Here is a 26096-nt window from a genome sequence, read left to right on the forward strand (position 1 = left end):
CTTCCCAAAAATAACTACAGGGCATCCTCTATAAAATAAATCCAAGCAGCTACCACAATATTGTTACTTTAGATGTTATTCCTTTAAATAAGCCTCTGATAAGCAGGTGGTAATTGAATATATTTTCTTGCCTTTTCCATAGAGAAAAATATTGCACACCCACGAGACTATTGGAAAGTACAATAATTTAATGGTAACTTATTCCTGTCACATAAAGATAACACTGCAAGGAAAAATTAAATGAAACAAGAAAAATCAAAATAATCAACATTTCATGTAAGTTTCTAACAGATGGAGAACTTCAGAGGAGAAAATACATACAAAAATTATCAGTGACAAAGGTCAGTACATTACCAGGCATAATATGATGAGAAGCTGGAAAGAGCTCATGCATTTTAATGATCTTCTTGGTAAATAAATAAATTCTATATTCTGACAACAGAAAACAGGGATTTCTGTATTCTGTAAAATGAATTTATAAATAATCTGGGGGCAAATTTAAATAGCAGAAATAAGGCTAGAATTACATTTGATAACTTTCTCACCACAAAATTCAGATACTGGTGAAGTATTTTAGCAAGAATTAGAAGAAAAAAAATCACAAATCTGTTGTATTCATGCATGTCTTTGAAACTATAGATCTTCTGTAGCTAATAATGTCAAGTTACCTTATAAAACAGACTTGCACAGTGCTTGAAGCAAGCAGACACTCAAACGGAAGCACAGCAAAATATTTGGTAAGCAGCAGCTTACCACTAGAAAACTTGATTACTGGCAGAGGTTTGAAATTTAAAAACAGAAAGATCCCTTAGTTTCGAGCTACTCAGTCATTCTGCAAAAGAAGATGCCAGCACAAAAACAGTTCTGAATTAACACAACCACGTCATGAAAGATCTAGTTTCATGTTTATCCCACCTATCTTCCTTGTGAGGTTGAATATGCCATACCAAAAACTCTAGCCAAGACCTAGAAAACTCAGTAGGTAAATTCAGCAGAGAAGATATGTCACGTGGCACTGTTCCTTCTAAGCAAAATGGCAGAATGACTTAGTAGCCTTACTTTAGCTCTGGTCAATAAAGAAACCTATTTACACTTCATGATCCGTTCATACTTCTGTAAACCAAGGACACTAGCAAAGCTGCTGAATATACCTACAGCAGCTAGCACAAGTAAAAGATCACAGAAGAGCCTAGATAAAGAATCTAATCCATTTGGACGATCAGAGCAAAGACCAATTTCCTCCCAGACTCATCCACAGATACAGCAGCCAGTACTAAAGATTTAGGGAAGGATTTCACCCTCTGAAGATAACTCACTGTCCTTTTAGCATTTAATTTTATACAACCTATCCATGGTTCAGCAATAATAACAATTTAAAAAGTGAATAAAGATAGTTAAAGAGAAGATAATGTAACAATATTATTTGCTAGAACTTACTGAAGCAATACACAGAGCAATGGTACTTTATAGATATTTTATTAAAAGAATTACAGACTGGTATATAAAATACTGTGATGAGTTGGGTCCCACTCACTCTTTTAGAATTCTCTAAAATAACAAATTGGTCTTGAATAAACTCTTCCCTTATAAGTATACCAAAATCGTTTTATATCTACAGTATTGTATATTAAAAAATATTCTCGTTAAATTTTAGTAAAAATCACCTGTGTAAAATCAAACTGCAGTAAGTCACTCAAATAAATGCCAGATACATTGTCACAGTTGTAACAATTTAACTTCCTTCTGACTTTTTTCTGATTAGAAGAGATTGAAACATTGATACATTGGAAAATTCTAAGAGGAACTTTATCAACAGCAAAAACCAAAAACAAGATGCAGCTTGCCAAAAGACAGAGCCTCTAGCAATTCATTGTTTCAATGCAGTCATGTTTCCAAGTTTTTATTACTGTTTTAGTAAAAGAAAAAATTACCATTAAATCTAGACATATTAAGGCGAAGAATGACCAGTGTGACACTAGGTTTGGGAAAGGCCTTCCCGAAGCTGCTTAGCAGTGTCATCTGAATATTAAAACCAAGGAATTTCAAGAAAACAAGGTTAAAGAGTTCCAAAACAGTCCCAGAACATTAAAGTCTCAAGGCTTTTTGAAGTTCTGTAGAGACTTTGTATAATAGCTATACATTTTGAAGAATTTGAGGAAGGAGAAAGTCTAGTTAAGTGATAAATCCTGGACAGATACAGAAGAATATATGTATTTCTACATAATGTCCACATCTGAAAAGTAGCTAATTATCTAAACGTAGAGCAAGTCAGCAGCAGCAAGTATTCCAAGAATATCCTGTTCTTACTGCTCCAATCTTCACGAGTCTTCTCCACAAACTTTATTTTCCAAGCAAATGATGTACACTAATTATCCCAACTGTCTGATCACACTCTTTATCTCTTAACTTATTGACCAGTGTCAATCAAGTAAAGTTTACAGAACAGTAGCAGATCTAAGAAACAGTTTAAGTCAACACCGAGGTAGTGCAGAAACATAGGAAACAGGGATCTAATGAGGGAAAAGTTACAGCGTAATACTTGCACTGATCTGCTGAAAAATGAAACTGCACAGTGACCATCCAGGAGTAAGGAAGATGCACTTGGGGGAAGAAGAGGTAAGTAGGTCACGAGGACAGGTACAGGGAAAGCTTGAGCCATCTGGTAAGGGAAGGTGTAAGTTCATAAGACAGTAATCACTATGACAAGAGGTTCAGTTCACTGCTCATGGCCCATTCCTCTGTCACCTACAGTAAACACACGTGAACCAGAAGAAAGTACTAACAGAAATACCTGAAACTTACTGTAGCTTCAGCAGAATGTTTAACTGAAATTAGAAGTTGACACTGTAAATCACTAATGCTTTTCAGAACCCTGCAAAACTTTATTAGGTAGGCAATTTCCTCTTCCTTCCTTTTATCCTGGATAGTTAAGAACTTAAAGGCCTTTAATACTGTTGATGAATCAAAAGCCTTCAACAGCCTCCTCACTACCTGCAAATATCTAATGAAAGGTACTCAAAGCCAGCAGTAGTGTGTAAAACTAACAATACTTCCATACAACTACAAACTTCCATACTATACTATAACACTTCTACAGTCCTATTATACACTCCAAATCTTGTTTTGCATTAATATTACAATTGAATCCAAATTTCTAAATTGTACTGAAAAAAAAAAATCACAATAGTTGGAAGAACAGTGCTGCTCAGACATGTATTCCTGGTACCTTTCACCAGTTAACTGCCACCACATAACTCATATGGAACAAAATAGTAGTTCAAAATTACTAAAATTCAGCTCCAAGTAATTCTTCCTCTTTGGAAGAAAAAGCTTAAAAAAAAAAACAAAAAAAAAACAGGATTTCATAGTAATTTTGAAAACCATACATCGTTGGATTAATGGCAGATATTTTAGATGTATGCATAGAAAACTATGAATACTTTCTCTTGAATATTACTAGCCCTTCATTCATGCTTAAGTCCATCAAAACACTCAAAAAATAATGACATTCAGAACCCAATGTTGGAAAACCTCATATACTTGCTTGTTAATCTATACATTCTGTTGGACTTGAGAAGCCCAGTACTTCACTTCAGCGAATTGGAAAGCACAACTCTCTTATTGCAAAAGCTTTATTTAAACAGCTGTCTGTTTAGAAGAGGCACTGCCAAGTACACCTGAGCAGCGTTCATGAGTCTGAACACAGTGCATTTTAGTAGGTATCCTCTTGAAAGCTACAAAAAGTGAGGTCTTTACTGGTTCAGTAGCCTGTCAGTGAGTATGACAAAGATTAATCCCTAAATTATTTCAGGGCTGAAGCTGCTATCTCGTATTTGTGCTACTCAACTAACCAAAGAAAGAGAAGACACACTCCATGAAGAATGTTCAGCACACAATGCACATCTCATGACAAGTCAGCACGCTAGGCTTCCAAAAGGATGACACACACTGCCCTTTCCATCTATGACAGTTTTTTTAGTACAGACCATTTTAACAGCATATGCAATCATGACATATAATTTCAGAGTTTGTTCAAGTGCCATTCTTGTCCATACTATGTAACTACAGTTTTTTTGATGTAGCTGTTCCATAAACGTAAACAATTCTTGAGACGTGAAGATGAATTTATGCATTTTTTTCTACATAAAATACTGAAGTAATCAGAAAAAAAAAAAAAAAAAATCAGAAAAACAACTAAGAGCTCGGTGAATGCAGTTAGTCACACTGCGCGTTCTCCTAGCCCTGAAAAACAAAATCTGTTGCATAGCTGTCCAGCTCTTTTCTAATAGCCATAAACATAGGTTATGAAGTTCACTTTGTGATCTCTCAAATACTACTCCACAAGAACTGCAGGTGGTCCTATGTTACTAAAACAGGCTGAACTCAAATCTGTGAAGTCTAAAGAACTGAAAAATTGGTTTTAGTATATATATATATATATATAGGTATATAATATATATATTTATATATACACACATTTATTATAGACAGAATATATATATATATATGTAGATGTATATATGTGTACCTACCTACATTAAGGAACAATACCTGAGCTGGTGTTGCAATTTCCATTCAAAAGCATTGCCTTGGTGGTCAAGTACAATGTCTTACCCAAACTTTTTCAACCTATGTAAATTATCTTTTGCTCACCATACAGAAATTTGCCTGCAGCTGTCAGTGTACAACAAAGTTACTAAAATTGTTACGTTAATTCTTCACAACTTTCTCATTTGTTGACAAGCACTTCATCATATACATCAACCTAATTACACTTCCATTTCCCAGCTCTTGAGAACTTGTAACTGCTCTAGAAAATATGAAGTTGGTGCATACAAAACCATTTTTCAGTGAGAAGGTGTGCACAGAGTATTTCATTGCTGTACACAGTTTAAAAAACAAGCCCACAATTTTTAAATTGTTACTTACACAGGGATGTTTTCAAAAGCATCTTCAAAATTTTCCTGGAAAAGAAAGAAAGTGTTTCAATTAATAGTCTGTGTGTGCTCAGGAACTCTTTATGTAACACAGTAGAAATTTACTTTTACCAGGCAGCATTTATTCTTCAATACGGAGTAATTACTGGATTATTCACAGTCATGCTTTCAGTGCAAATCATCACCCAAACACATTTTCCAAAGGCTCACTACACTAGAATATAGTTTAATGGTAAGTATAAAACAGATTTTTCTCCTCTCCAGCCTCTTCAACTTTCACTGATTACTGAGGGGAATACAGTCTTACACCTCATTAAAAGTGGTATGCAAAGGAATAAAATGATACAAAACTTATACAACATTCCTAGTATATTTTACCACAAATAATACAAGCACTATAAGGCCTGCAACAAACTTTCAAAAAAAGAAATGTTTGCAGAACAACAATAATACTGAAAGAAAGCAATTTAAGTTTCTTAAGTACCACCCTTGTGTAAGTAGCTGAATTTACACCAATTACAGCTTACTTTAAAGTTATCCACTTACTAAAGACAACGCACACACCTGCAATATTATTAAGAGTTCACTCCTGGTGAGATGAAAGATAAAGAGTTTGTGATATTTACCCCAAGCACGATAACATGAGATATAAGCTAACATTCAGCAGTACTTCAGAAGACAAACCTAGGCTTCATGAATTTTAAATTTCCCTGCAAACTTATCAGAATAATCAAATGGTAACAATGGACCAGATAATCTTTCTCCTCTACAGGAGATATTCATGAGCAGAGATCCACCTTCCAAAAAACATTACTTTACTTTTATTTTTAACTAAGGGAAAATATCCATTCAGAGTAACTGCTGAACAGTTGAACACATTACTACATCAAGTTTTGAAATACTGCAACTGCTATTATTTTTGCCTGCAGCTACCATGGCCAAGAAGTACTATAAATGTATTTAAAGAAAAATCATTAACAGACTGCTTTAATGCTCTCTTTCAAAGTAAGTTAACTGCCTATATTATGGTAGACAGGGATAAGGACTATTCTGAAAAGTACAGTAATCAAGTCAGAAGCAGATAAAATGACATGTGATCTGAGAAGAGTGGAACCAAGTTTCCAAAAGCAGTATAGATGCCAACAGGAACAAATATCCCAAACAAAAACCCTGTTTCACTCGTATCCATGTCTCACTCCAGACAATGATAAAAGTCAGTCTTACAATAAAGCACTTCTCTGAAGACTGTTTGCCTGCTTGATCCATTTCCAGAGACAGAAGGAGAAATTCAGCAACATACATAAAACACAATGGCAGCTTTTTTGAGTATGCTTCCATTTTTTATATGGAAAGAAACTGATTTTTTATCTGATGTTTGAACTGTCAGATATTTGCAGAGAACAGCAGCAACCAGCAGTCCGTAACAATGTAGAAAAACACAACTAACATGGATCTCTTCTTGCCTCCACACACTCAGCAAGGACCACAACAGTCTGTCTCCTGATGAATTCTGTTTCCTGCTATTCATATTCATCAAATGCTCCTCTAAGCTGAAGTATCAGAATCTAAAGCGGTGTAAGAAAGAATGGGACAGACTCTTTAGCAGGGCCTGTGGTGACAGGACAAGGGGAAATGGTTCAAACTAAAAGAGAGGAGATTTAGATTGGATCTAAGGAATAAGTTTCTTATGATAAGCATGGTCAGGCACTGACCTCAGGTTGCCCAGAGGTGTGGTGGATCCCTCAGCCATGGAGACATTCAAGGTCAGGGTGAGACAGGGCGCTGATCCAGCAGTAGGAGTGGAAGAACAGATTAGAAAGCCTTTAAGAATTCCTTCCAACTCAAACAAGTATATGATTCTCAAGTATAAATGAAAATACTGAATTGAAATACCCAAAATAGCTTCCCTCAGATCAAGTTCTGAGATTTGTCAAGTTCTTGCCAAAATATAAAATGTTTCAAAAGCACTCAGAAAACACTTTCTTCTAAGCAGCCTGTTACAAATTTTCTTATGAATTAGCCAGCTCAACAACAGAAAATACAGAGTGAAGAGTTACATAAAACACATTTTTAACATGTAAAGTCATAAATGTGTGCATACATTACATGCATACATGTATTTAAAAAAAAAACAAAAATCAAGTGGTTTGTAATGTTTATCTAAATCCTGGAGTACAGAAGCAGCCCAAAGACAAGAACAGGCACTCTTGCACACATGCTAAAGCCTAGTAAAGACTGCATTTTCAGTGCCTCATCACATCCAGAAGATATAGTTGCATTGCCATAACCAGCTTCAAAGGGTGCTTATTTATGTCAGTTTATGCCAGAAGCACAATTTCCTTCAAATCTAATGCTGTGTGCAACTAAGTCAGCCATATTTGTGACCTATATAATTCAAAAATCTCTAGCGGATTAATAGAACTTCCTTTATTTACATAGCTGTCACAGACAATGCAAACCCTTATCCACTTTCTTCTACTGACTTGAGTGCATGCTGAAGCAAGTCCCAAAGTATATCCTAGTCCTGATATACCGACAGTGGGGTCAAAAAAAAAAAAAAAAAAAAAAAAACCACCACATTTAACAGTTAATTTGGAACCAAGTGAAACAGTTTAACAGTGGTGTTCCTCAATACATACACTGGCTAGTGCTGAATCTTAAGATTTTTATGCCACATCCAGAGAACAGGTCAGTATGAGTATTTAACACAAGAATGAAAATAAACCTGCCACTAGATGGCATGACAAAAACTGACTTTCCTGCAAATCTGTAAAAAAAAAAAAAAATTAAAAAAATGGCAGAATACTTGATAAAATAAAGCTGTCTCAAAAAGACTTTTCCTGAATCATACCATCATTTTTTTTCTTGGACCACTGTTCTATTTAACAACTTTTTAATTTTTTTTAATTTTTTTTTTTTAAGATGTAAGCCAGTTTGAAAAGTTTCAATAAATTAGAGATACTTCCATTTTCCAAATCCAAGAAAGTTCAGCTCAGACAACAATAAACATAAACAGACAAGTATATAAACAGAGAAAAAAAAACAGTTTGAGCATTCCTTAGCAATAATAGCAGAAACCATTCACAATAGACCACCATTTACATATAAAGCCTCACGAAAAATAAAACTGGAGTCACTTTAAAATTACTACAGAGTAATTTACATATAGTAACTACATTTACCAGTTACTATATTTTTAATACACTAGTAGAAAGTAGAAACAACTGCTTGTCCTGGTAATAACAGGATGCATTTCTGACACTAGGATTTCTTTCTCCTTTCTTTCATATTTACGGCGTCACCTATGATGTCTTAAGCAGCTGTGGACTGCAACTTTTTAAAGTTAAGAGGAGGGGAGGTATAAGGAGGTATAGGGAAACGAAGCTGATCTGCAATATCCGTACTTTGGAATAGGACTATGAAAGAGGCTTTCTATATGGTCTTCATTTGGATACTGCCACTAGTTTCTAGACGCCAGGAGTCACCACATAGATTGATTAGCAAATGGAATCAAGTATTAAAAATATTATTTGATCAGAATTTAAATATTCTTCTCTACTACACTACTTTACATACATTCATTTCCCCTCAGCCCTAGCCAGTGTTACATTAACAATTCCAAAGAAATTAGTGGCTACACATTTTAAACTACAGGCCTTTGGTGGTGGCAGCTTAATACAAACCAACAGCTACAAATCAGCAATATGCTACCATTACAGCAAGATGCAAGCTCCTGATCACTTTTCTCAATGATACAAAAGGACAACATACTTCCTTTCTGTTGACCTGACCAAGCCGAGAACAAAAACATCAGTGAAACAGGAAATATTTTGAGACGTGCAGCACAGGAACATGACTGACTCTAAAGCAACAAAATGATAGGATAATCCCACTTCAGTGGGGTTAATTTCATTAAGATTCCTCATTTTAGGTTTTTTACCTGCTTGTTTCATCTACTCAGTGCTAAAGTCAAGACTTCTCACAGACATTTTCTCCTGTCTTTTTTTTTTCTTTCCATTTATCATGCTCCTTTGGAGCTCTCCTTGAGGACAACAACATCCTCAGTATTAAATGAAATACAAATACTACACTATCAACCGTCAGTTCTCTACTCACTCTATATTTGTATTACAAAAATACTGAGAGTTTTCAAGTCTTAATTTTTTTTTTTTTAGCTTTCTCTCAAGTAGTCTGAAATAAATTCAGCCACTACCACAGAGCTACTATAAATGCATGGAACTGGAAAGATCTGTATCACTGTAAACTTCTCAACATGAAACCTATCTCTGTTTAAAATATACATATATATGTCATTTTCACAATTTTAGAAAGGTATTAATAAAAATTAGAGTACAGTTACGGAAGCTTGCTCACATGCCACAGTGATTAGTTTTTAAGAGGTCACCCATACATTCTTTATATTAAGAATTTGCCAACTAAACATAATGAAAAACAGTTGTCATCAAAAGACTATCATTAAATTTGTTTCTTTTTTTTTTTTTCTTTTTTCCAATTCAATCTCTAATCAATACCCAAGAAATGAACATAATTATTCATGAGTGAAGATTTCATTAGAACTAGTGGAAAGCAAAACAGAAGAACAAGAAAACATTGCGTTTAATGACTGGGATTAAAGAGTACATTAGTCTAGAAGGAGGAGCTGCACATGGAAACAGGCTGAGGCAGTACTACAGAAAGCAACAATGCTGAAGAAGACTAGGAGGCAATTTTGACAAGTAATTAAACATGAATTCCTATTGTTACTGTGATCCATAAGTGAATCTGCAAACAGTAGAAAAAACAAGTTACGATGCAACACAGAGCATGAAAACAGTAAAGCTTAGCTTCCTTAGAGTTCAGCCTTCCTGAAGGTTGATAATTATTAAAGAATACAATAGAGATTCCTCCCCAAATAGTTCAGGAACTTGAACACGCGGCTGATTTTAACAGCTTTTTGAGAACTTGAATCATTTTGATTTTCCAAGCAGAAATAGTTACCATCTCTGGCTCATACATAAAACCACTAAAAAGCAAAACCTCTGTGATTTCTTCTGAACATCAGTTTTCATAACATTTTCCTTGCTGATCCAAATTCACATTTCTCTCATGCAGTGTGTTAACTCGTGGAACTGGACATGTTTCTCATGGCTCCAGATTAAGATTCTGAGAAGCACACATTATGGTTCAGCTAAGAACAAAATTGCTAGCCTCAAACCTGCACCTGCCAAGTCTCATGAAAACTGATGGCTTTTGTTCTAACATTACTTAATGAAGAATTTGTTCAAATTAACTCATAGCCTGTAATTTGAGCTACAGATAGAATTCCACTATAGTTTACTATCAGAATTTCATTTCACACTATCAGAAAGATAACATTTTTAGATTCCATTTTTAGTTTCTCAACATTGCTGTTTCCCAGAAGTGCAATCATTCTCCACATATCATAGAATACCTCCATAACAGATTATTTGGATTTCATTTTGCTACTTTTAATAATTTCCCCCTACATACACACCTAAAAACCACCCTTGAAGCATCAAATATCAGAAATAATAACATCACAAAAAAAGAATGATGGAGACAACAGTGCAAGCTTACTGATCTAAAGTTGTAAAAGTTCAGTTGATAATACAGCTCAGTTAAAAATATGTTCAAATTTTAAAACTCATTTCATTCATCTAGAGTAAGCCAAGTGTTACATGGCAATCACAGAACGACCAGGTTGGAAGAGACCTCAAGGATCATGAATTGCCAACCCTCCCATCACATGCAGGGCCACCAACCTCCCCATTTAATACTAGACCAGGCTGCCCAGGGCCACATCCAACCTGACCTTGAACACCTCCAGGGACGGGGCATCCACAACTGCTGTGGGCAGCCTGTTCCAGCACCTCAACACTCTCACAGTAAAGAATTTCCCACTGACATCCAATCTCAATCTTCCCTCCTTCAACTTCAAACCATTTCCCCTTCTCCTGCTGTTATCAACCCTTTCAAGGAGTTGATTCCCGTCCTGTTTGTAGGCTCCCTTTAGGTACTGAAAGGCTGCAATGAGGTCACCCCACAGCCTTCTTTTCTCCAGGCTGAACAAGCCCAGCTCCCTGAGCCTGTCTTCATAGGGGAGGTGCTCCAGACCTCTGATCATCTCTGGGGCAACACACATTTCAAAACTTCAAACAGAAGCTCTATGAACAAAACAAAAAAGAAGTGATTCTTACAACTTGCCTAACACTTTGTTGCTTAGGACACCTTTCCTTCAAACTATTAGATGATAGTTATGTAAGGGCAGAATTCAACAATTCTGTTTTGTTGTTTATATATATATATATATATATATATATATATATATATATATATATATATACATACATATATATATATATAAACAGAATACTTAAGTAGCAGTTGACTTTTTTGCGCTTACATATTATTTCAAACATACTTGAGCTTTAAATATGATCCAGGCTTTTATGCTTTGCATAAAAGATTGAGTTTTTCCAGAGTGAGATTGCGGACGAGCTGTGTTTTGCTGAAAGTTTTCCACACAGATGAAGAACTTCAGCTGTTAGAAGCCACAGATGCAGTAGTTCAGACTCACTTATTAAATCTCAAGAACACATAACAGCATACCATGTTCAAGATCTTTATTAACATGGGTATCTTGGTCAGGAGTCAAGCTTTAGCCAAACAAACAAACAAAAAACACAGCAACAACTCTATATCCAAAAAGAAATCAGGAATCAACAAGACAGAGCACAGCTTTACTAGAAATTTGGCTAAATAAACTGAAGCTGAGTTCAGCAGTATAAACTTCGGTGTCATTTAGTTCAAACATAAGATGTCAGCACCCACAAGAACAAAGATATTTCCACTGCAGCCTGGCAAGTTGTGACCTTTCCACATAGCTGCTTACCTCCAAACTACCAAAGTCATAGGAAAATTGAGGCCTGGAAATTCCGCCCTCTATTTTAAAAGTTTTTAATGAAAATATCTGATGTAGGTAGATATTAATAACCAGCACATTCTAAAACAAAAAGCAAAAACAAAACAAAACAAAAAAAAAGGCCATTCTGATTTACATTTAGTTATATAAAAACTGGACAATTCTATAGCATCATAGCAGTCATTCTGTACAAATGAAACCTGCAGTGAGAACGATTGCATGCAAGAAGATGCTAGTCTTTGTGGGTCAGACACACCACACACTAGTGCATGGATGCCCAACCTTTCGGCTTCTCGGGGCTGTGTTCAGTGAAGACAAATTCTCTTGGGTTGAATATACATTTGCTATCCCAAAAGTAATGCCTCCCATTTATTCCCATGGAAACTGTAACAAACACAATGAGCGCACTAACACTGCTTGATAGAGCAAATTCTCAGCTACGCAACATTATCTTCCAGCAACGGTCACTACAACTGGCTACGTATTTTCACCAGCAATGAAAAGAGCTTGCACACCATGCTCATCAAAATCTGCACCAGTAAAGATGATGCTTTGCTACAATTGCCACTGCTGAAATGTGCTAGCCATCACCTCACACTGCTCACATCCATTCTTCGGTCTCCATAAATATTCAGCAAGAGTCAATGAATGTCAATGGACGCAGCTTTTTCTGCACAGGGGAATTTAATTTCATGCTTGCTTTAGATGTACTTCATGCCAGATGCCATTGTGTCTGACTGCCCTGTGCTGCCATCTGTCACTCAACAACAACACGTAATAGAATACTGTCAGGAAGGTTCAACATCTGCTGTCATACCACCAACATCCTCTGATATCACGGGACAACACAATAAAACAGGAGGCATTGATTTTGGAGCAGCCTTCATAAAATATATTAAATAAATGTGAGGTAGTAACATCTTATTTTTGTATATCTTATAAATTTTATTGTTTGTATTTTTATTAAAATATTATTTTTAGAAAAGAGCAATGCAACCATAAAACTAGCGGGATATGTGACCCTGTTTTTGTGAAACTAACATATCAGGTTTGATGATAGTGGCTGCAAGTCTCGGTGAGCTCTCAAGAAGTTTGTCAGAGATTTCTGACAGAATTTTACTCTTCCTGTACTTCATCTTTTTAAGCAATTTTTCACAAATGTACGTACTGCCGAAAAACACTGACACAAATAAGATGTCATTGTGAAGTGAGGAATATTTCTCTATGGTAAGATAGGGCTTATAGAATTCTGATGAAGACACATGACCGGTTGAGTGAGTTGAATATCTCCATACAACTCCATACATTCCACTTGAAAATTCACAAATAATTTATGCTGACTGAAAATAGAAGCACAAATATACCAAAAAATGATGACTTTTTCAGCAATCTCAAAATCTATTCTCAAATACCTTTATCAAAATGGAAAGCACAGCTACAGGTTTTTGTTGCTGTTGTTTTGTTTTTCCCTGCTCACAGAACTGTGTTTAGCCAATGTATCATAACACATAAACTTATTTCCCATCACTTGATTTAGCACTGCATCATTCCCTCCAGCTTTCAACCCCTTTAGGGTTAATACTGCAGTGGAGGTTTGACTCGGGCTAGAGCCACTGCCTTTGTAGTCTGGGGCAGGGGGCAGCCACAGGGTGAGCTGTACCAGCTGCAGGTTGGACATGTCTGTACTGATGTAAGCAACAAGATGAAGCTTTCTAAATCTGCTTCTGAACAGGGTGCTTAATGGAACCACACTTCAGTACACTGACATCAGTTGTAATTGTTCCAAATGCAGCTGGCTGAGCTTGTCCTGTTTTGAACAGCACCTCTCCCTTATGACTGAGAAGTGGAAATAAGCAGATTCCGTTACATATTCAGCAAGAATCTAAAAGTATATCATTTTAACTGGCATGCAAATGGCTCCTGTCAACAGTTATTGATGTTCATATTCAGATCTGACCTTTCGCACATAAAAGTGAGAGTATAATTACAGTTAAAGTTGGCTGAACTCTAATCCAGATATATACAGAAATAAATATTATCCTCTGCCATTTCTCTGAGTAAATAGTTTTATCTCAGCCCATGAGTTCTACTTCTTTTTTTCTCCTGATTCTCTCCCTCATCCAGATGGAAATGGGAGGGAGTGAGCAAATGACTATGGTGCTTAGGTACCTGCTGGGTTAAACCACAACAGGACTACACAAAACCACTCTCCTCAAAGCAGACACTCCAGCAGATACTACAAGTCTGCTGTCATTAGCTGTAAGAAAGAACAACTGATTAGCCTAACACCTCTTTAACCAGACATGCCCTTCCAAGTCCTGTAAAACTTTGTGCCAAGTTTGTCAAGCTTTTTAAAAACTTCAATGGAAACCTCTTGTAACCATAGAATTGTCATAAAAAATGATCACTGAATCATCTGAGTTGGAATAGACGTTTAAAAGTTATCTAGTCCAGCTCCCCTACAACAAATACAGACATCTATAGCTAGAACAGGCTTCTCGGAGTCTGGTTCAGCTTGACCTTGAACATCTCCAGGGACACCACCAACTCTCAGGCCTTACTTCTTGATGAAGGCATGCTGGTTGTGCCATATCACCTCCCTGTCTCCCCAGTCTATGATAAGGCACATCTTTTCCACAATTTTCCCCAGATCAGAGGTGAGACCAACAGGCCAATAGTTCCCTGGGTCATCCTTTCTAGACTTCTTAAAAATGGGTGTGACGTTGCCTTTTTTCCAGTCACCAAGGACTTCACCTGATTGTCATGGCTTTTCAAATGTAATTGAGAATGGCTTGGTGACTATATCAGCCAATTCCCTCAGATCTCTGGGGTGCATCTGATCAGGATCTGCAGACTTAAGGACATTCAGGTTCTTCAGGTGTTTGCAAACTTGATCTTCACTTAAAGTGGGAGGAATATTTAGTAATTTCATAGAAATTGCACGAAGCCCTATTGAAATCAAAAGGAACTTCTTACAATGTCTGGAAGTTTCTAGACCTAATTCTTCAGAAGTGTAGCCATGTACAGAGTAATTGTGTATATCTATATTTTCCACAACAAAACTTGTGAAGACATTTCTACTTCCAGCCATCTAGATTACCAGCCTTCTCTAATCAGTTTCCAAATAGTCTACAGAGGCCTTTTTTTTTTTTTTTCCTCCATCAGAAGATATGGAAATGCATTTTCACAGAGAGACAAGCAGAGGGAAAAAACACAAAAGGAAAAACATAGAGCTTCTGTTTTAGACAGAAAAAGCATTTTCTTGAGTTGCTTATATGCAACCAAGACATCAAAAATCAAACTCACAGGTTTGTGACGCAATTTATAAAGCTTGGTCTTAAGTCTGGTGAAGACAAAATTTCACAGCTAGGGAAATTCACCTGTTATAGCTCAGAAATGACTATTGCTCATGTAGGTTAGCTTTCCATAATTGCCAAAACATCACAGAAACTTCAGTTCAGACAAGTCAAAGGGTAATGAGACAATTTGATCCTAACACAACAGCGTAACTTCAAAAGATATAGTCATAGTGCATAAAATGATACGATGTTCACTTGAGTTCGTGTGACTCCACAAAATGCACCAAGATAAAAGCGACTATGAAAAGGGAATCTGGAGGATCCATTTTACAAACACCAGACTGTGAGATCGGTCTGTTTTGTTTACAGTACACAATCTTCTTTTTTTTTTTTCTCATAAGGGCAGATCTGCCCAGGTGCCTCACATAGCCTTCCCACATTAATTTCTTTATTTCAGTACTCTTAATGCAGGTGGCAGTGAAAGCTGCCAGGTTTTGCTTCTAGGCTACACTATCCACAGTATTACCACAGGATGCTCAAAATACATTTAAAAAAAAAAAAAAAAAACAGTAAAATTGGAAGCAGCAACAGCCAATGTAAAAAGATATTTACTTCCACCCATGAAAGACTTTCAGTTTGCTGACCGAAAAGCATTCCTCAAAAGTTGAAAAAAACAGAAAGAGTTGAATGATAAAGTTGAATGATAATGTCTTAAGTCACTTATTTCATACAAATTGACTTGATGAAATTTAATTTGATGAAATTAAGGCAGTAGTTTAATTTAACTTCCTCCTGTTTCCACATGAGATTTATTTCCACCATGACCTTAGACCAAACAGTTTGACAGAAGTATCTCTTCTATAGTTATTAAAAGTAACTTTTATTTCTGCTTCATAAATGTGAATCTATTTTTGCCCTGCTAACTTGTTCATTTGCAAGTGTACATATTTGCTAGTAAATCAATTTTTTTAAAAATTGGAAACTCATAGTTGTCAAGAACAATTTATTCAGATCACAAAGTAAGCACTTTGCCTTCCCCAGATTACATAAATTTTGACAGCAATGCCATTAGCTGCAACTGAACTTAGCTGTTGATGCAGCTGATCAACTCTAAAGAGAACAAAAAACAGAAAGCAGCTAGTTAGCACTCAAGAACAGGGACTGAAAAACATAGAAGTAAAACAAGAAGCATTGATACTGTGGTAAATGCATTTCTAATGCTGAACTGTCTTATAAATGAAGACAATTTCAAAGTTAAGATACCAGCCAAAATGGGTGGTAAGAAAGAACAGCTTCACCTTTCAAGCAGTGTGAGCACACTTCTCAATAGACAGGACTTAATCCTGCACTAAACTGCATGGGAAAACAAAAGGGCTAAAAAGAGGGGTTTGGGATGCCGCTCCTCTTTCTTTGTGCAAGTCATGAATCAACTGGTGAATTAACATGAATTAAAAAGCTACCTTTCAAAACACCTGCTCATCATAATAAGTAATTAGTCACATATTTTCTCCCAATAGCACTGCTTAGAAGCTGAAACAAAAGCCATCCCTTTCACTAATGAAACAGCACAGTCTATATTATCACGGGGTAAAGCGGGCACTTACAACCCATGGCCCATGAGCTACACGCAGCCCAGTTCAGCCCAGCCCTCCCCACTCTGCACCATGCCCTGCCCTGTGCCATCATGGCAGCAGCTCTGCCCCTCCAAGCAGCACAGCCCAGCCCTGGGCATGTACCCATCTGTCACAACCACCAAACATCAGTGCATTACGGGCACTGTTTGGGCCAAAACCAGGATACAGGAAGGGCACAGTGCATCTTACTCACAACACCACTTTAGGCAGTACATATATTTATGAGAAACTGCTCAAAGGATTAAGTACAGGAAGAGTAAAATTCCATTAAAAACCTCTATGAGAATTCACCTAAAATTGCAGCCACTGCTATCAAGACAGACTGATGCAATTGTTCCACAAAAAAAGTGTCACATATGCCACTAGTTTTGTGGTTTTACTGCTTCCTTTTTCAAATAAAAAGATGTTAAACATTAAAATAAGATTTGGTACCCGTATTCACTAAGTATGTCATATATACAAGGGGACATCAGAGGTGGATGTTGGTAGTATGGAAGTACAGGTTGAACCTTCCCACCAATATTCCACTGAATGTTGACGCCGTGTGACAGATGGCAGCAGAGGGGCAGTCTGACAACATGACATCTGGCAGTACTGCTTTTTCCAAGATAACCTGCGTCTCATCTACCACAGAGAATTTCATATTTTATAAAAGGAGGCTTTCTGAAAACCTCATTTAAATGCATCCTCAGTTGTCATGATTCTACAGACTTCACATCCTTCACACAACAACTTATTTTATGGCTTAAGCACACGCAGATAAATAAGAATAGCTCAAGTCAGAGCTATATTACAAGCAACCATAAAAAAAAAAAAAAAAGAACTGTGTGATATGTGCAAGGGAGTGCTGCTGCTGGAGAATTACCATGCTTCAGAAAATCTATTACTGTTGGTCGGTATTGGGTATCAGTTGAAGCCATTAAAGAACAGCACTCTAATGTTTTTTTAAATTCACTTTTATCTTAGTAATATGACAACGTGACACACTTGAACTGTCCGTGCTGAGCTGGACGTTCAGATGGAAGGTCCTCTCCACATGCTGTACAACTGATGCCACACAGACTAAGCAGGACGCACTGATCACACAGTGGGCTCAAAGAGGAAACCTCAGTCATCCAAGAATCTCAGAAGTGATCATAGACTGGTCCAGAGGCAAAGATTTAATTCAAACACTATGAGAGGAGGAGATGACGTGTGTTGAAGAGGCCAGGTAGAGTCAACTACAAGAAAATGAGAAGCAATACGTCTTGTTCACTGATGGGTCCTGTTGTTTCGGGAGAAAACATCAGTGATGGAAGGCTACTGTACAGAGCCCTACATGACAATTTGCAGACACTGCTGATGGAGAAGGTAAATCAAGCAACTGTACAGGACTGAAGGCAATCCAGCTGGCTTCAGATAAATTGCTGAATGAGATAAACTGCTGAACGAGAGCAGTGATCAGTGATCTCTCTCCATACTGCCTCATGGATGGTAACAAATGCCCTATGGGGGCTGTTACAGCAACAGAAATAGAACAACTGGCAGCACAGAGATTAAACACCTGTGAGAAGCTGCATTATAGAAAAATATTGATGCCCAGGTAGAGAACATGGCTATGGAAGTACATTACAAAGATGGCCACACACCAAGAGCTGTACTATTGAAAAACACCAAGGTAACCGTGCTGTGGTTTTTGATTTTTGTATCAGTATTCCACATCATAACATCACACTGTGCACTGGGAGTTAAAGAGTTACTGCTGCAGTTCTGTAGATTGATTGTTCTGGCTCTCAGAAGAACAAACTACAGCTCCCAGAAGACTTCATCATTCTGTTTTCCATTCAAAGGGAAAGATAAAACTTACTGGGAGTCACAAGACCATAATCCCTTCTCTTTCTGCTTGTCTCTGTAGTTTGTACTCCCTAGCCATCTCACCTTCAGCATTAAAGCCTTTGGGTTTTGGATACTCTCATCTATTTGACTTATTAGCTACAATTCCAATTATGTTGTATTATCTCACATTCCACTATCATATTTAGTAAATTAATTTTCTCCCTTAGCTCTTAGTCACTGCTTTGCTCCCAGGCCCATCTCCTTACCTATTCCTTTCCCCAGGCATCGGTACCCCTGTCATGAAACCAGGACAGAATCATGACAAACCAGCACATGGATCAGGCTTACAGGATTGAAGGGGCACTGGAAGATCTGGACTGGCAAGGTAAGGGTGAATTATTTCCAGCTCAGTAGGCCCATGACATCTCAGGCTATTAGTGGAAGAAATATCAGGAAGAAATGCAACTCAGGGCTCAGAATCAAGAGGTGGGCTTGACCACAAATGCTACCGCACAGATTATCCATGAATGCAGCACATGCACTGCAATTAAGCAAGCCAAGTGGGTAAAGCCTCTCTGGAATGGAGAATGACAGCTGAAATACTGCTGAAACACCCAGTGGACTGATTATATCTCCCCCCCATAAACCCATCAGAGCAAGAGCTGTATGCTTACAGTGGTGGAAGCAACTATTGAATGGCTGAAAATGCAACTCATACTACATGTCATCCTCTGAAATACTATCCCAGACCTTTAGATGCAAGCCTTTAGCAAATGAAGGCTTCCTAACATCTGAGGCTTTTTGTTTGTTTTTAACCTACACTAAATAAGTATTCATGGTTGAGATTTAAATGAACTTACTGAATTTCCAAGTTTTTCTCCAGTGAAGATCATGTTATCAAGTAATAGTTACCAAACTTTGATGAGGTTTCTACTCGCATAATCAAGTTCATGTTAAGCATGAGTGGCTCAGAGTAGGAAGCATCAAAACTTCAATTCCAGTCTCTCTCCCCTTATCTCACAACGTAAGTGGCTATTCATCATAGTTGAAAGCAAAAAACAATAAAACAAGTAAATCATTAAAAAACTCAAAAGTCTCACACATTTCAGAATGTATAAAACAGAAGGGCACAGTGTTACGTCAAACTTCAACTACATGTTGAAAATTAACCTTAACGTGGAACGCAAAAGGAATAGGCAGTGAAGACTGCACCCCAGTAAAGAAAAAAAAGGTATATAATACAAATAGCAAGAAAGAGAGTAAGTCATATTGCTCCAAACATAGACTATTTAAAATAAAGATGCTTGCTGATTCTATCGATTTGTAAGGCCTCAAAGAAAAATCCTGTTTACATAACTGTCACTGTATACCTATTACAGATTATTTAGACAAAAGCATCGCTTATTACCAAACACTGGTAATACTGGAATTCCAGAATGCTTATCAATTACTATGCAATCAACAATTCTAAATAAGCCTCATTACAGAGACACCACTTTGGAACTGCTAACACTCCTTAGAGAGGAATCCAAACTGAAGAACGATCTGCTCATTTTGTATTAAAGATGACTCAGTTTCAGCTTTGTCTGTCTTTATTTCATTAGTTATATGAAACAGAAATTAGCACAAGCATCTTAGGTATTAACCTCCCTACCCTCCCTCGATTAAGTACTTTTTTGGATTACATGGCTGATCAATTATTTGTATAGAATGGAACAGAGGCTTCACAAGAAGCACCAAAAAGTTCTGTTTCATAGTGAAAATTTACTGAAGTGATTATCCTTAAGTGGATCATTTCCTTTAAAAGAAGCCCTTGCTGCAACAACAGTAATTGCAACAACCTATTTGTGATGTTTTTCTCATTATATGCAAGCCTCTGTGGATATCTTCTATTCACCATTAGCACAGAGTGCAGTAACAAAGCAGCAAAGGTTTAGAAACCATTATTATCTAGAGTTGAAGATCTAGTCTGCACAGGACTAAAGCAATGACTTTCATCCAATGCACAACCTGTTCCCCTGACGAAAGAAAAAGAGACCACCTTCCATCTCCCCTAGAAATTAGAGTAATGAAAAATGAGAGACCATCTTAAAGGGATTTAATTTCCTTACTAGTATAAAACTAACAAATCAGTAGCTGTTTTATACACACATTCTGAAAAGTCCATTCTGTTTTTACTAGAATCAGAGCAAGACAAACAAAAGCCTGCCACGAAAACACAGTGTCACAACCAGAACATGTATAACATTAAATTACGCTGAGAAGAATCAGATCTTGACTCAACTGAACAGAAAGCTGAAGGTTTTTTAGGCTACCAAAGGGAAAGTACAAAGTTTGCACCCAAGTGTACCAGCTCATCTGAATTTATGAAGGTAACTCTGCTACAACCAATATCATAAGTAACACATGCTTTCAAATTACACTAATAAAAATTAAGAGTTAATCTACTAAGGGACCCCTGAAGTTTTGCTGGTGTGACATATGTCTATGACTTTGCTTCTTAAGTCAAAATTCCCTCTATTTTAACTCTTCATCCAGAATGATCCCCAGGCAGAGCTTGCTTATTTCCTCAGGCATTAAAAGAAAGCTACAGCATCCAGAAAAAAAAATACACCGATGCACCGAATTTAGCACACATTTTCCCACAGAGAAGTCACACCATCCATTTACGTACTGAGCTCTGTCAAAGACAGTTTTCTCTATCACACACACAGTACAGCTTACTGATGTCATTTAAAGCAATTTAAAGCCTTCAGAAGTTTTACAAGGAATGTAATAATGACAGAAGGAACATACAATTGCTGCAATCGACAGTTCGGCCCAAAGGATTGTTAACATCACATTAGGAGTAAGGTTACACTTACAGTATGCCGATGTGATTAGGACACTGTTCAGATACACTTTCCCTCCTTCAGTACTTTTACATTTCTCTGTAATATTAAGCACCTACTCAGGGAAAGTCCACAATCGGCTTCTTCACAAGTTCACACAGCAGTAAATGGCTGGTGAATTGGACTGGGATGACTCACGCAACGGAAAAGGAAACCCCACAACTGCATAGTCCAGTCTAAAACACTGAAGTTCTACAACTTCTTCCAACAGCATTCAGGCATGTAACACAGAAATGCCAGACCCATTAGACAAAGCATAGGATACTTCTTTTAACTACACAACGTGCAGACAGACAACTAGCTATTCCAGGCTGGCAGTGAACTATTCATGTCACACCTGACCTCTGCCCATTGCTGATATTCATATTCATTTTCACTTTAGCATGTGGTTGTCATACACCATGAAAGTTTTTATGACTTTTATAAAACATGAAAAATTTTATGACTTTGTGGTTACTGTTATAAATGTTTTTGAAATCTCACATGACTTTAGTTAACTCACCTGCATGATCAAATGTGACTAAATTATACCATGATGTATACTCTAACCAGATATATAAATCACAAAATACAATTTAAGTTTTTTTCCTTTGTAGGTAGCATAATGTTATGTGCTTTACTGCCACTACAGCACCAGCCAATGCTAACTATAATTTTGTGATCAATTACTGATGGCTGGGCAATGAGCAGATTGAGAGCAGCCTATTGGAGAAGGACTTGGTGCTAGGCAGACAGAAAACTGAACATGAACTGACAACATGCAGTTGAAGCTCAGAAAGCCAGCCATATCTGGAGCTGCATCAAAAGAAGCGTAGCTAGCCAAGTTAGAGGAGGCAATTCTTCCCCTTTACTGTCTTATGAGATGCTACTTGCAGTACTGCCTTCACCTCTATGACTCCCAGCATAAGGAAAATGCAGATCTTTTGGTGCAGCTCTAGAGGAGGCTGCAAGGATGACCAGAGAGCTAGAGCAGCTCTCCTGAGGACAGGTTGAGATAGGTGCTTGTTCACTCAGGAGAAGAGAAAGTTTTGGGGAGAAATCATTGCAGACCTCTTGTACCTAAAGGAAGTCTACAGGATAGAGGGGGATGCACTATTCATCAGGAAGTGCTGTGATACAACAAAGGTAATGGTTTTAAGCTAAAAGTAGGTAAATTCAGACTACAGATTACAAAGAAATTCTTCACTTTGAGGGTGCAAATGCATTAGAACAGGTTGCCTAAAGAAGCAACCTTTGCATTACAGAAAGATATTGACGCCCAGGTAGAGAACATGGCTATGGAAGTACATTACAAAGACGGCCACACACCAAGAGCTAGTACTTCAGTTTATCCTTTTCACACTCTACCTGTCCTTGTAACAGCAAAGTACTTCCACAAACACAAAACAATCCACAATAGCAAAGCAACCTAGGCACCACGGACGCATGGATGCAGAGCTCTAGAGTCTCTCCAGTAACAACTTGCGTACTTTCCCATGTCACTGAATGAACAAGAGGAAGATAAAAATTCTACCAAAATAGTGAAACAGACTTCAAGACAGCCTAACACAATCTTTTTTTTTATTTGGACTTTAACATTCATTTCGTGCTGACTCACTGAGAAGTATGTTTGCTCTGAAATTTAGATACCCAACTAGTACTTTCTGATGTAATCAGCATGACTCAATCTACCATAAAAATAGTTCAGTTTAGAGTCACAGAATACCCTGTGCTGGAAGAAACCCATAAGGGTCACCACGTCTAATTCCTGACTCCCAAAGGGTAACCTAAGAGTTAAATCATACCTAGTGACATTATCCAAATGCTTCTTGAACACAAACAGGCTGGAGGCTGCGATCACTTCTGCAGGGAGCTTGTTTCCTGTTTGATCACCTCAGTGAAGAGCTTCTTAACGACCAGTGTGAACTTCCCCAATGCAACAGTATCACATTCCTTCACATCCTATCACCAGAGTGATCAGCACATCCCTCTCCACTCCCCACCATAATCCAGCTGGTAAGTGATGACTTCAGTACACTCTATCTCCTCCAAGCAGAAAAAAAACAAAAACACAAGAATCCTCAGTTACTTCTCTTAAGTCATGCTCTTTCACCATTTTTGTTGCTTTCCTTTCTACACATTCCACACATTTTTCTGTTTTTAATAATTCCTTTAACACATTCTACACATTTTTTGTATCCTCCTTATAGTGAGGAACACAAAACTGCACACACTACTGGAAGGAAGGCTGCACCATTGCTGAGCACAATGGGACAGTCGCTTATTTTAACTAGCTAGCTATACTGCACTTGATACACTTCAGAATAAGGTTGGACATTTTGGTCACCTGTGCATGTTGCTGAATCGTACTGACCTTACCATCTACCAAAACTCCCTAAAGCCCTCTGTGCAAGCCTGCATTCCAACCACTTCTCCCCTAACCAGCAAGTGCACCCAGGATTGCACTGTCCTAGGTGCGAAATCCAGCATTTGTTCTTGTTCAATTTCATGCTGTTGGTGACTGCTGAGCACTCCAATCTAACAAGATCTCTCTGTAACACCTCACTATCCCAAAGGTACTGATGGCTCCTACATGAGTATTATCTGCGGGCTTCATTCTTACACATTTAACTCTTATGTCCAGTTCACAGAAAAAAAATAAATAAATAAAGAGAGAGAAATGCTCTCAAATTAAGCCTTGGTGAACAGCACTAGTGACTGATGGAGTCTAACATTATCTCATTTACCACAACCTTTTGAACCTGACCCTCTGGCTAAATGCACAGTATACTTTCCAGCTTTAAACTGGGCATCTTGTTCTGAAAAGTACCATGACAGGTAACTTGATATATATATATATATATCAATATATATATATATATATAAAGTTAGTAATGCATGATCTTCCCTTTAGGAACCCATGATGGTATTGACAAATGACTGCATAGCCTTTCTAGTTCTTTTCAGTAATTCCAAAAACAACCTGCTCCATAATTTTGTAAGGCACTGAAGAGAGACTGACAGGCTACCAAATCTTCTTTCTTGCCTTTCTTGAAAGCTACAATAACATTAGCTATTTTCCAGTCGCCTGGGTCATCTTTAGACTCTAAAGACTGATGATAAATAAGAGATATCTCGATAGAGGGAGGTACAGCTATATATAGCTGTTTTTAATACAGATTATATTAAAAGGCACAGACACTGAGCTTTCCTAAGACTTTAAAGAAATTTTGCTTAAGTTCAGTAGAATGTAACTTAATAGAGTCAGCTACTCCACTGGTGTCAGGCAACAGTACATAGGCAGACACATTTAACAGGATTTTCCAGAGTGGTACAGATGAAGACTCTTAGTATGAAAAGCATGTATGAAGCATAGATTAAGATATTCTTTAATTCTAGGCTTACACCAATGGATCTCATATTGAAGTTTCTATTCTCATCCAAGTTACACACTTAAGTTTAGCTGCATCGTATATATAGCTATATGATATATATATTTAGCTATGTATATTTATAGCTAATATTTTTTAGCTATATATATATCATACAGTATTGCTCCCTTCAAAGCCATTACTTGCAATAATTTCCATGACAGAGCATTGTCTCCCGAAACTAAAACGGGAGATAACTTCTGTGAAGAACTGCAGTACTTGAGATTTATGGCATATTTCCTCAGCGCTTTCTAGCCAGGTGAACTTCAGAAACCCAAATATCCTTCCAAATTTGCGTCATCTAAAAGGCCTCTTTTCCAAAGCCATAAATGGTAGTTCTGCATCTCTGGAGAATATTTAGCAGCACACTTAGCTTTTGCCACATAATCTTAGAATAGCCATTTAAACAGTGAATTCATATTTTTACATTATTTTTTCACATTATTTAAAGGAAACTGAATGAAAGCTGGAAGCTTGAAAACTTGGCAGAACAGATACAAAGGGAAAAAAAGCACCATCACACCAAAAAAACATTTTGTTTAGCTGGCTCTCCCACTGGATTGGTAAACAAGTGTCGTAAGGGAAACAATCTAGATAAATGTTTTTTTTTTCCTAGCCTATCAGTTCTTGATGAAAATAAACACCAGTAGGTCATTACCTTTATAACCAAAATTCCTTCAGCATAGAACTACTAAGGCTATTTCTTTCTACTGGTAACCTGTTGTTGGTTATGGACAGGTGTTACTCGTCACCACTTAAACATTACACTTCTCAGAACCTACAGTACTCTCAGCACATGCCAAAGACAAAAAGTGACTGCCTTCAGAATTAGTTTCTACAAAAACATTCTGTTTCCTTGAACATTCTTAAAAAAGAATTTCTTGAAGGCAAGAACGTGCACAATTCCAGATCCTGGGAAGAAACCAAAGCACTGCTATACTCAAACACTAGCTCATAAAGGTTTTTTTTATTATTCTATTGCACAGTGAATACATAAGAGAAGTGGAATAAAAACACAATACACTCACCACATCATGACAGAAGATCACTGCAACTAAGGTTGGAGGTATCAGATTATCTTGACGTGCATGCGATAACAACATCACTTCCCTGACTTCAGAAAAAGACACCAGGTAAATCTTTACTTCTTGCTTTTAGCACCTGGCA

The 26096-nt window shown here is 37.2% G+C and overlaps 1 protein-coding gene across 2 annotated transcripts in view; it reads right to left on the bottom strand.

Annotated features, from left to right (window-relative positions):
• The window catches only part of TTC39B (tetratricopeptide repeat domain 39B), a 90730-nt gene that overhangs the window by 58878 nt on the left and 5756 nt on the right, over positions 1–26096 (bottom strand). The window contains exons 1-2 of one of the 2 annotated variants that reach the window (XM_048930507.1): positions 23304–23524; positions 4930–4964 (exon numbers count right to left, since the gene is read on the bottom strand). Coding sequence is in view for 1 of the 2 variants with exons in the window: in XM_048930506.1 (XP_048786463.1) it covers positions 4930–4964 (35 nt within the window). In the remaining variant the exon portion in view is untranslated. Of the gene's footprint in view, positions 1–4929; positions 4965–23303; positions 23525–26096 lie in introns of those variants that run through there. The other variant, XM_048930506.1, reaches the window with a different exon arrangement.

Source organism: Lagopus muta, chromosome Z (genome assembly GCF_023343835.1).
Source record: "Lagopus muta isolate bLagMut1 chromosome Z, bLagMut1 primary, whole genome shotgun sequence".
Taxonomy (NCBI): Eukaryota; Metazoa; Chordata; class Aves; order Galliformes; family Phasianidae; genus Lagopus; species Lagopus muta.